The sequence below is a fragment of the Schistocerca gregaria genome, chromosome 6 (assembly GCF_023897955.1).
Source record: "Schistocerca gregaria isolate iqSchGreg1 chromosome 6, iqSchGreg1.2, whole genome shotgun sequence".
Lineage (NCBI taxonomy): Eukaryota > Metazoa > Arthropoda > Insecta > Orthoptera > Acrididae > Schistocerca > Schistocerca gregaria.
Window position 1 is genome coordinate 245,264,972 of NC_064925.1, and position 13,313 is coordinate 245,278,284.

General features: G+C 37.8%; 1 protein-coding gene across 1 annotated transcript; it reads right to left on the reverse strand.

The window, feature by feature from the left end:
• Positions 1–423: 423 nt before the first annotated feature.
• LOC126277945 (uncharacterized) lies at positions 424–12,891 on the reverse strand. Its single transcript, XM_049977540.1, has 2 exons — positions 12,499–12,891; positions 424–1,300 (listed from the first exon to the last, which is right to left on the reverse strand). The coding sequence occupies exon 2, from the start codon at positions 1,108–1,110 to the stop codon at positions 460–462; it is 651 nt and encodes a 216-aa protein (XP_049833497.1). The 5' UTR covers positions 1,111–1,300; positions 12,499–12,891; the 3' UTR covers positions 424–459.
• Positions 12,892–13,313: the final 422 nt, after the last annotated feature.

Here is a 13,313-nt window from a genome sequence, read left to right on the forward strand (position 1 = left end):
ATAAAAGACCATGTTGCAAAATCTACCGTCTCTCTGTCATCCATTCTCCCACAAAATTAATTATCATGAAATAGAATCAAACTGTTGTCATATAAATACAGATCCACCCCACAATACTTACCTTAATCCATTCCACTCAAACAAAACCACCTCAACAATATTTATGCAGATTCAGGATAGAACAATATCCCCAACAATCCACTGTTTACTCCAACATATAAATGTGCATCACACAGTGAGAGATAGCATGCATTCTTAACTCTTCATTTATTTTGCCTGTTAATGTCTAAACAGGGAAGAAATTGATTTCTGTTGCTAAGTTTCTTTAGGCTTCTCTTTGCTGCAGTTTTTATTACATCTGGTTCACATAATTTCATACTACACCTACAATTTGTTTGAATACTGATGAGACAGATGTACTACAATTATGCAGCTCATACATACATGCTTATGCGACACTTATGTTGCTTTCAGTAAACATACTTCTTGATGAAAAAAATGCATTTGCACTGCTTCAGACTGTGGCAGGGCGCTTGGGCATAGCACGCACAGGCGATGTCTCCTCTTCACTTTCACAACAACCACAGCAGTCAACAAGCCACATAACATCCTCAGATGTTTCATGGCCTCTTTGTTTGCGACCATGGTGTCCATGGCCATGCAATTCTTGATCAGAGGAACCTGGGCCATGATGTCCAGGTCCATGAGGTCCATGACCATGTGGGCCATGACCATGAGGACCATGACTATGCTTTCCATGTCCATGCGGACCATGACCATGTGGTCCATGACCGTGTGGTCCAAAACTGTGTGGTCCATGGCTGTGTGGGCCATGGCCATGTGGTCCACAGCCAAATGGTCCATGACCATGCAGTCCACAGCCAAGTGGCCCATGACCATGTGGTCCATGACCGTGTGGTCCACGACCGTGTTGTCCATGACCGTGTGGTCCATGACCGTGTGGTCCATGACCATGTGGTCCATGTCCGTGTGGTCCATGTCCGTGTGGTCCACAACCATGTGGTCCATGACCAAGTGGCCCATGGCCATGTGGTCCATGGCCATGTGGTCCATGGCCATGAAATCTATGACCCCAAAATCCGTCTTCATCACATACTAGATGCTTGGCATGCTTGTGACCGTGATGTTTATGTCCGTGCTTGTGACCATGATGTTTATGACCGTGCTTGTGTATTCCATGGTGACCATGCTTCTCATGCTTGCACTTGTGGAGCCCTAAGATGGACTTATGTCCATGATGAACCAGCGCTCGTGGAGGACAGTGTATCTTCATTTTCTTCTGAAACAAAAAAGAGTAACATGTTAATAGTATTTTACTACTGAATAATAATAGTTAAAATGTGTTTCTCAAAACATTCAGTTTCTATCTCTTGGAAGGACATATGAATTATCTGTTCAGCAAATTATGTTTTCTATTGTGTAGATTAAGGAACAGCGTCAGCAAACAGTTGTTACTCCAGTTGTAGTTTGATTTCTTCCATTCCTATCTGTATCGTGGAATACTGATATGGAGTAATTCCACGGGGGCTAAATGTTTATTCAAATGCCAGAAAAAAGCAATAAGATGCAGATTAAAATTAGCAGATTGACGGTCCTGCAGGTACCACTGCAAATGTCTCTGCATAATGACCACACCTAGCTGTTTAATATTTGTTAGGGAAAATAAGGAGAAATATAACATAAGATATGATCTAAATGTACACAATACCAAAAACAGTCACCTATTGGATTTGCCTTCTTCAAGACTCACTGTTGTCCATAATAGCTATAAGTACTTTGGAATTAAAGTCTTCAATATGTACCATGTGTAACCGATATTGTATGGGACTTGAATCCACTGCATACTTTGACAAAGCTACTCACACAAAAAATCCAGAATGGCAAATACCGATTCTAATGATCTGAAGATTTCTACAGATTTAGTTTTTAAAATTTATTTATATATTTAACACAATGAGTAACTCTACATAGCTGTAAACTCTAATGGGCTCAATCATTTTACAACCTTGTTTGAAGGACGATAGTGAACATAAATACCTCTGCTAAGGTAGGGCTCTAGAATAAATGAATCATTTGTTTGTATCTTACAGACACAAATAGTGTTAGACCAATACTATATAACATACTATGTAATAGTGATTATTCCATTGAAATAACTATAACAAGACTATGAAAGACTTTCACAATCCAGTGAGTGAACCAACATGCTTTTAGTATTATTGTTGATTCACTGTCACTCACTGACAGTCTGAGTTTCAAGGTTACTATGACAGTAACCTAGAATTTTGTTAAACTTTGATAAGAGTGCATGCTACTTTCTTGTAGTCACATTCCACCAGTAGCAAGTCAGAGAGGTCAGCATGTGGTTGCTGCATACGGATCAGAAATGACAATTAACAAATTGTGTATGGGATGAAACTATTTTGGTCAGGTATTTCTATTGTTATTTCATAACTATTGCACCTTCAACTAAAAATACCCCATCCTTTTACTTTGTTCCACTTCCTTTTACGTGTAACTTGAAAGCTTCCTGCTCAATTTTGTATGTATGTAAAGGCAACCCATGAAGTTTTTGAGTCCACTACTTTGTATTGATAACTGAGGCACCATATCAGCGTGAGTAGAGGTAACTATATTCGCAATGTAGTTCTTCTTGCTGCCCAAGAATTTAAATGAACTTCCACCACACTTCTTATTTTCTGTTACATGAACATTTGGTGAACAGAATAAAAAGTGTTACAATAGCCTTTGGTTTATGATTATCATTTGATTCTATGTAAACTGGACAACATTATTAATTCTTTGAATGAAAAATCTTTTTATGATATGAAGTAGATTCCCATAGCAATAAAACACTGGACGGGCCAAGATAATGTTAATAATGCAAACCAACTGCCACATATTGAAAAGTATACTTATATGTGCAGGGTAATGAGAACACACAAAATCAGCATAGCCTCAGAGAAATACATTGCAGCAGAGTTTACTTAACACTTGCAATACATCCAACAATGCTTCAGTCTGAAGCTCCTATACATTTTTTATTTCCGGGCATTATTCTGTAAGATAAAATGGAAACCACACAAATGTTAATTCCAACACTACAACCTATTGCCTCAAGTTATCGTCAACATATCATTTGTCTTGGCTGTGCAAAAGTTCACATTCTGTAAAAGTATGAAGTTCCTATAACCACTTTTGAATTGCTGTGACAATAAGAATTACAGCAACCTGATGCTGATATATTTTCAGTCCTTGAGTCTTTTTACATGTGCTTCTGAAGATGAGCAGGGTATTATAGTATTAAAGAACTCTCATTTATGCTACACTACAATATGGATACTGTGGCTGGTCTGATTTGTAAAAAAACATTGAACCCCAATCTTTCCTTCTTTCTTCTCTTGCCTTATGCCACACAATTCAAATTAACTGAAGTTCAAACAACCACCCATGAACATTAACACCAGAAGTAGGGTCATAGGTTGGAACACTAGGCACTTTTTTTAGGATAAACCATGATAACAGGCTTCCTTCCCTTAAAAGTGTCTTAGTCAGTTTAGATAGTTCTTGAATATGTGCTTGAAAGGTTGAATGTACCACACTAGAGTGTACAAATGCCATAGAAATTTGCTCAGAATTATCTACCATCAAAGTGTGCAATCCATTAAAAATAAAGTATGGCAGCTTGAAACTGAATTATAGACTTTGAACTGCAGAATGGTATTGCATTATGGAGCACTGGTGTAAATACACTGAAATACAGCATATCCATGTTGTCATAACACATATGTGCATGTTGGTACTTAAAGGGTGGGAATCATACATGTATTTACATCAGGTGTGGAACACAGTTGAAAGTTATAGATCTCATCACAATTCGTGTAGATTTTATTTTGAATTGGCAATGGTTGATACAAACATTCATAAGGAGTTAACCGTTCTGTGCATATACTGCCCACCTAATGGCAATGTGGTCACTTTCTTCAACAAATTAACTGAAATCCTGAAAAGGATCTCAACCCCGTTAAACTACATAATAACATGTGGAGGCCTGAATATTATCATAGATACTGAAGGTGAAATCAGTAATTAATCGACAAGCATTTTGAACACTTTTGGTGTGGCACAAATGGCAAATGCTGCTACAAGGGTCTCAAAAACTTCAGTGGGAGTCTTAGAATCACTTACAGATTTCGACAAGGAAAATTGTAAAGTATTTACAAAAGACTGAAGCTTCTCTGGTCATCACGGGCAGATAATAAAACTAAAGACAGACTTGGTAAAATCCACAAAACTGCAGGACTACAAAAGAGTCTTTGTGGAATGTAAAATGACAAACCTGGGATGAAGTGCACAAGGAAAAGAATGTAGATGCTAAGTTATGCATATTCTACAGGTTGTTTAAATTAATTTTTGAGGAGAGGTTTCCAAAAATAGACACTTCAACAGCAGCAGCTAAGGAAAATAGATTGATAACTGTGGGTATTAAAAAGACAGTTCTTTTAAAAAATGTGACACTAATCCACAGTCCCTACAATACTGTCACAGGTATAAAAAATATACATGAGGGCACTGCTTGATGAAATAAAATCCTTCAGTTACTAAATAAAAGCAAAATAATATCTGTCATCATAAAATATGAAACTGGAAAAGCAGGATCACATAACATGTATAATAACATACACATAAAAGATGAGGGTAGAATAATAGAAAATACTCAAGAATTGGGAAATTTTGCAAATGGTTATTTCTGTAGTATTGCTGAGAAGCTGCAAAACAAAATCTACCTAAAACAAATGCAGTACCCACAATGAGTTACACACCAAGCACAACAATGTTGTTTCCTGCAACAGAGCTGAAAGGCAGGAAGATAATAGAGAAGCTTAAAAACATAAAAAGTCAGCAGGCATTGATGAGGTTACAGCTTCTGATCTGAAGGAATGCATAGACAGCATACACGCCCCATTAACAATGATAAATGAGCCCTTTATTTCAGGCCTTTTTCTGAACACCTAAACTCACATTAATTGTGCCAGTACTAAAGAGAGGTAATGCAGAGAGCACTGAAAACGGTAGGCCAGTTTCACTACTGCGTGCATTCTCAAAAATAATTGAATCAACCATGAATGATAGACTAATGATTAATATGAATAAATACAGCCTTTTTAACAAAGCACAGTTTGGTTTCCAATGTGGGAGAATCCAATATCAGCCATTACTGAGTTCACTAACATGATTTTTGAAGCTCTTGACAAGGATGACTGTGTTACAGGCAGATTCATAGACTTGTTCAGGCTTTTACGCTGCTTTCCAAGAAATACAGCTAAACAAACTAGAAGCATTAGGTGGAAGAGGAATACAAATGAATGGTTCCAGTCTTACCTGTAAAAGAGGGTGGAAAAGGTAGAGATAGTTCATATGTCCGCTGGTAATAAATTTAATAAAATAATAATTGCCAGACAAGAAAGACATACATATAGGTGTCCCTCAGTGTAGTTTATTGGGACCAGTTCTGTTCTTAATGTATATTCATGTTTTTCCAGTGTAAACAATGATGCCCATGTAACAGTTTATGAAAGGAAGGATGGAGGACTAGACATGGCGTATGGAGTATTTTTAATATTTTGGAAGATGAATGGAGAGTTGTAAGTAGTCATAAAGAGCTCCTGTTCCGACTCTGTTAAAAGACTGCATAATACTGACTTTTAAACCATTTTCTAGAAGGAAAAACACTAGACTACACTATATTTTTATTCCTTCCCTAGAGCTGGGGAGGGGGGCACCAACCTCTTAACCCTTGCCTCCCAGGTATGGGTGCCCTTGAGTGTAAGACATGGAGAGAAAGTTCTCTTTGTTAGTGGCAGAAACATGACAGTCGCTGACAAAACACCAGAACTCCTATTGGAGGAAGCAAATGAAGCCCTCAAGGATGTTCACAATTGGGCAGTATGTAATAAATCACCATTGAAAATCTAGAAAACAGACGTTATGCACTTCACCACAAAGAGAGAAAACAGCTCTGTCACTTTGAGCATAGATGATATATCTACAGATTGTGTAACAAACACAAGTTTTTGATGATAAATATTGGCTGTCAGTTTACATGGAATCAGTTTACATGGAATAAACACACAAAGATACTGACAAAAAGAATGTTATCAGTATGTTAAACTGCCCAATGAGATGAGAAAGGTTACCAAAATACATTTGTTTAAAAAGCAGCTAAAATTTTTTATTTGTAATGCATAGTACACAGATAAAGATTACTTAGAGGACTCGAGCAGCAGTTAATAATGAATGGGGATAACTACAATACTCTGTCACATTACAACATATGATAACAATGTAATACTTTACAGCAAAAATTATGTGGCAAGATTTATGGTGCATGTTAGTATTGTCTTGTCATTCTTCTGAGTTCACCATCATGGCTGGATGTTGACTTATTTTTTTCAGGTGGGTTGAGGGGAGGACACAAATACGGGCCTATTTCCAGGCCCAGTCAGTTTTTTGCACGGTATGGGGTTAACAAGGGGCATCACAATATGTTGGTCCAGGAGCACCAGTGGATGTCATTAGTGTGTGCAGTGAAGCAATGCAAAACTTCATTTTATATTATAAGTTCAATGGTACAAATTATCTGTAAATCAAAGGACACTGTACAATAGGGACCAACTAAATGAGTCAGTGTGGTTATTAAGACTGTATCCTCATATTTACGAGGATGGAGTTTGCTCAGTCCAGCCAACCCAATTCAGGTTTTCCCATATCATTTCTGGCAAATGCTGGGATGGTTACTTCTTTGAGGCCACATCTGACCACCTGTCCTACCCTCACAAAGCGTACTTATATATTCTCTATATGTGTATATTTTGAGCTGTTTATTTTCATTGTATTATGATTGGAAATGCTATAGTGCTGTGAGGTTATACCTGGATGAATAAATAAATCAAATCAAAACCGCTTAATGGTCATACATTGAATGAAGCATAAGGCGTAAAATTCCTTAGGGTTCAGCAGGATAACAAGTTAAAATGGTGAGTCAACCCATGGATAAACTAATCAAGAAGGTCATTTCAGCACAGTTATGCCTTTAGAAGCATCTCTCAGAGTGTTAACCCAAAGACAAGATTGTTGGTTTATTTTATTTTCTCCCCGTGTCATTTCATGGAATTATCTTCCAACATGCTAAGGGTCCATATCCTTTGTAATGAAACAACCAGCTCAGTGTGCACATCAAGCCTTCTTCTGGATTGTCTGTCATTGACTTTTTGACCATATACACAGTTAGGAATCACAGTGTTGGGGAACCTGACCATCAAAGGAATGAAAAGAATATTTGAGCTACAGAACAATGCCATTCAAATTATACTGAAAAAGAAACAAAAAGAATTTTGAAGAAATTGTTTCAAAGATCTCAATATTTTGATGTTTCCATCATAACATGTTTTCAGACCCATTGTGACTGCATTAGAAAGCAATTGTGGTGCATTTGAAACAGACTTCACATTTTTCGAAAAAGGGCACAAATACTCTGATATCAGGTTAATACAGGCATTGCCAACAGACCTACAAAACCTAAAAACTGAGAAGATATCCATGCAACCCTAAAAAAGTTTCTAAGAAGAAGAATTCTGTTGTTATGCTGAGTAGATGAGCAGAGAGTGAGTAAAAGTTCATCCTGGACTGATAAATTTGATATGCCACATGAAGAGAAACTAGCATTAGTGATAAGTGCTAGAAAGTAAACTAGAATCAGAACAACTCATGTACATTATAACATAATATTGTTTCATAAAATTGCATTTTTTAACTCGGGTGAATGTGTTGTAAACTATCCTACACTGTGCAGGCTATTATACATATTTACTGTGTAAGCTATTATATGTGTATATTGTCTAGTTTGTAAACACAATGGCATGTCCTATGTTACAAGCACATAGCTATAAAAAAAGGTAATTTACAAGACAAATTTGGAAACTGCCCAAGATGATGATGATATTAAAATATTTGTATCTCTTATCATTATGAAAATCCTTGGCATTTGTGGCACCTTAAGAGTGGAGTTGGCAATAACTTCTATTTGGGGGAGGGGGGTACAGTAGCAAACTGCTGTGAATCTCACTATCTCACTGGATTCACACTTGACAACCTATATTGAAATACTTTCTGGTGCATATTTGCTATTTTCAAATAGAGTTAATCTGAAGAAGACACATAGGCTATAATTTGAAGGGAGATCTTATCAAAATGATTGGCACAAATGAGTGCAATGCTAAGGTTGCAAAACATCATTTTAAATAAAATGAATTACTTATTCTGATACAGTAATGGGTTGTCTTCACCATAGAATATCTCATGGGTCACAGTAATGGAAGTTCAAGGATGAAGACAATAAACAAAAATGAGAAGTGGCAACAAATCAGAGGCAACAGACTGACTGCACGCATTGTACACTCACGTGACCATACAGAAAAGCTTTCAGGCTATAAGCGTGGCACTGTGTGTGTGTGTGTGTGTGTGTGTGTGTGCGCGCGCATGCGTGCACACGAGTAGACAAAAAACTGTATTCTGAAAGCTAGTGAAACTTTCTAAGTGGGTACATTTGTATATCAATCACTCACTGATCAGCTGGAAGAGAGTGTTGTCCAACCTCAGTATTTCTTACTAGCTGAACGGCATCTGAGTAACAGTGTCATTTCCCAAAGCAGGAGAAACCATGCTGTGTAGTTACTAAAGCATAATGCATAGCTGTAAAATAACAACTATGTTACACTGGAAAACACTCTTTTCACGCAATAGGTTCACTTCTCCTGGACAGCACTTTCAATACTGGCAATCAAAACTTCCTCATTATACATAATTTCACGTATCATTAAAAATGTGAACCAAGATGATACCCAGTGCAATGGCTGACAGGAGCAACTGCAAAGAAATTTCTCATTTATGGTCGCTACCATCAGCCACTGTGCAAGTGTCAACCTGGTTTGCATGGATAATACCGTTGAACAGCAATACTACCCTAAGGCATCTTTGGAAGTGTCATAGGCAATGTGTGTGTGGTTGTGATACCAGTATTCTGCAATGGAATTATGCCTGGAAGATATTCTGTTCATAAAACCCTCACTAGTTTGTTCACCTGTCTGTGTTGAAAGAGGGAAACATGAAGCTAACTGAAAGTAAAAATGAATATTGACTGTGTAGTAAGATCAACGCTCTCTCTCTTTCAAACACTTTGACTGACACAATGCCACTCAGAGTCTTTGGTCAACATTGTTAGTACTTTGTCAATGCATCAGTTCACTTAGTCAATAGTAGATTAATTTTAAGTAACCAATGGAGGGTCTCCTTCAGAGTTTACTTGATGCATGTGTTGGGGCTGTGGTGACATTCTTAGGCTATCTTGTTAGATGGAAAGTTTTGGTTGCTAGTTAGCACATCTCAAATATATATGTGAAGCAGCTTGACTATAGTTACTCATGATAGCAACAGGCTGAACTGTGTCGTGGCCAGAGGCCTAGGTCAGCTCAAATGCGATTGTTTGTACATTGTCGAAGTCAATGACTGTCATCTGAGAAAAAATTTTCTCACAGTTACCAAACATTGATGTAGTTATATGAGGGCAGTTATAGTATTAAAAGCTTATGAACGTCTTAAGGGTAGCCCTTTCTATCTTGTCACATTCCTACAAGAGTTGCTGCAGGTTCCTTAGTGCCGTATTCTCGTTTAAAGAATCAAACTCCCATGTACGAAACAGCTTCAAGAGTCTGATAACTTTACAAATGAGTTAGTGTGTTAAATGTTTGACTTTAAATATGTGAGCGAGAAAAGGTTTTGAAATTATACTTAAAGTTTGTTGGAAGTTGCTAACTGCTCTCACTGTGAAATACTGGATGAATATAGCGGGTAATTCGCACTTCATTTTAAACAGAAGCGAGTTTCTCCCGCATCTCAGTGTTTATGACATCATATCTACCAAACTGTTTAGATATTGTCTGCATAGTTAGTTACAAATAGAGCGACTAGTAAAGAAGTAATAAAGCAATACGTCAGGCGTGATGTAGGAGTTTTACCAAGCATCACTTGCGCAAAAGCTAGTTCTTCATGTGTGGACGTATCTCCTGAAATGCGTGTCGTAAAATGAAATAATTTTGCATGTATAATCAGTGGTATAAGGGATATCAGCTGTAAACAGTGTTGCAAATATAGTAGGTTGTAAAGATGTGATAAATTAACACTTCATGTCTGATGCTGAAGTCTTACTTCATGACGAGCGAAAATGTAGTACGGTATGCGGAAAGCATTGCTCTTGTCTTCATTGTGTGTGTGTGTGTGTGTGTGTGTGTGTGTGTGTGTGTGTGTGTGCGGGAAAAAGTTTCATGAAGTTTTGAAATTATATGTAAAGTCTGTTGGAAGTCGCTCAGTGCTCTCATTCTTAAATAGTAGATGTATAAGCTCGGGTACTTGCGAGCCGACAGTTATGCTCCCTCAAGACTGACAGTTCTGGAATACTTTTCATGTTGTGTTACACTTTTAAAATAAGATTATACGTCTTTGGATTAAGATAACATTTCAAACATTTAAAAACAGTCAATAATTAAGTGAAATACTGAAAATCAAGCTATTGTTGCCTCTGGAAGCCGTTAGGCAGGTAGCCCGCAACTAGAACTGGGTTCCACAATAGTTATTTCGTAAAACAGTTAGTTTTCGATCCACCATTTTCTCGAATAGAACTGACGCCGCTATTCATTTAGTAAGTTACGATATAGAATTCTTGCTTCAATTCACGTCTACAAAATACCTTGCATGACATTTCTACTCCCATTGGCTAGTGGCAACCAACCATCAACACGCCTTTATTGGGAGTGCTGGCAATATGTTTCCGTGAAATACGGAACGTGTGATTTGTCGCGTTCACTCTCAATCATTCGTCATGTGAACTGTTGCTAACAGCGGCAAGCTATCGAAATGCTGCGGACACCGTGAGTGCACCTTTATCCTTTATCTGGTTCTTAAATTAAAGTGCATAAATGAGCAATAATTCCTGTTTCCAATTATGATAATTACATCTCAAACTGGATACTGTGTCAAAACTGTCCAACAACGACGTTTCCAACATTCTGCGTATTGAATTGACAGGCAACTGTTGTACAATAAATTTGTAATTAGACAAGAAAAAGAATGCACTGGAAATGAAACAAATCGGGTCACAAATGAGTAATGTCTAGTTTGATGAAGGCCACAATGTACATCCAAATATTTTGGGTGCAATTCAGAGAACTTTTTAGCAGAAAATGTAAACAGATTCAACTTCCATTTTATATAACAAGATGGACAGCTTTTTTAGCAGTATTTTCTACCACAGCGCTGTATTCACTTGAGTACAGGTAGATGCAGTGTGACCAGGAATTTATGGTCTGAAAATGAACTGGCAGAATAATTCCTAGTTACAACAGATATGTCACAGGCATTATTTCGTAGTTGAATCACAGCAACTGCCAACAATCGGGTAGTAATAAAACATTTAATCAATAGGCAAGTTCTGTAAATTTTTGCTTAGCGATAGATTATAGGGTACGGTAATGAATGGTTTGGCCGCAACAGGGGCAAATTGCAGCTTAAAGCGTGCTTACTCCGTTGTGCCTCAGCTGAATGTGACAAAATACGATGCAGAAAATCTCGAAGTTATATTCTCATGGAAATCATTAATTAAGGAAACATATTTCCGGTATGAGTCAGTAATCATCATGAATATTTTATGAATACAATCGTCTAGTCACTAAATATTTTTTTTAAATTAACACGTTTCGGCGATCATCATGCATATTTTACGAGTAAAACCGTCTAGATTGCTAATTCTTTTTTTTTTTTAATTACAGTTCTTCGGCATATGCCATCATGAGATACCAAAAAATACCGAACTTGCAGAACACTGTCAGTGTAGTATTATAATTTTTAATAACACTGAACCTTGTTTCGCAAGTTCAAAGTATTTCCGTAGATCACTGCAGATGCCGAAACGCCGTAACAAATAAGGACATTTTATTTAGCGATCTAGGCGGTTTTATTCATAAAAATCCCCACATAAATCAGTCACGAAAAATGTACCACAGTTCTGATAAAATGTACGAAATTCCTTCGTAGCGTAAGAATTTGTGTAAGTGTACATTTATAAATACGAGTCATTATTGCAGGCTCCTGCTTTTGTTTTGACATTTTGGATTCCCTTCCAACAGATAAAGTAACAAAAATTAAAAAATGACGTAGGTTGTCTGACCTACTTGCTAGTATAACAGTTTTATGATTGTACGATTACGCAGCACTCAGTCGCTCTGTAAATTAAAATTGATTACCATGAAAAAAAGTACCTGCTTCGAAAGTGTTATTCACCAAACCCTTATTTTAAATCGTGAATACAACATGACGGTAACAGACCAATTTTGACATAACATATGGCTTACATTAAGCAGCGCTTACCTTCCGTGAAGTGCACGTTGCTCGCCTCTCGAAGCGACGACTACTGTTGTTCAGCGACCGCTACTGCAGTCTTTTATAAAACGTGGGCGGCAGTGCGACGTTGCGCAGTGTGGCGCAACAGGTCACGTTGATGGTATGGAGGACGCGAGTCACGTGCTGGAGAAAACCAGCGTATACCAGTTTTCATGCCATCTGAAGCGGAAGGTGACGCGCAAGCGCGCTACAGCGAATAGGCGGCCTCCGTTGGTGGTATGGAGGTCACGAGTCACGTGTTGGAAAAACCAGCGCATGCCAGTTGCTATGCCAACTGATGCTAAGGCGTCCGGGATGGTGCAATCCTGCAACCGGCACCGAAGTAAAAGCTACTGCGTTTTAGACGTTCTGAAAGACATCACAAATAATCTTCAGTTCACACAGAATAGAAAACCTACGTTAAAATTCTAGTTTAGTGCTGTAAGGGTTCTTGTTTTCCGATTTTTTATTTGATTTTTTATTGATTCCAGAAATCTTGTTGCGTGTTGTTAACCCATGGATACGAGACAAGCCACAATTACAGTTTATATTAATGTTATAATTTATGGCCGGCCGTTGTGGCCCAGCGGTTGCCGGCACGGTAGCTCAGCGTGTTCGGTCAGAGAGCTGGTTGGCCTCTGTAATAAAAAAATTGAATGGAAGGATCAGCAAACGAACTTGAACGTATGTCATGTGACGTCCGCAACGACCAAACACAACGATCAACAACAAACAAAATGAAAAAAAGAAAAAAAAGCGGTTCTAGGCCCTTCAATCCGAAATCGTCGCGCTGCTGCTACGGT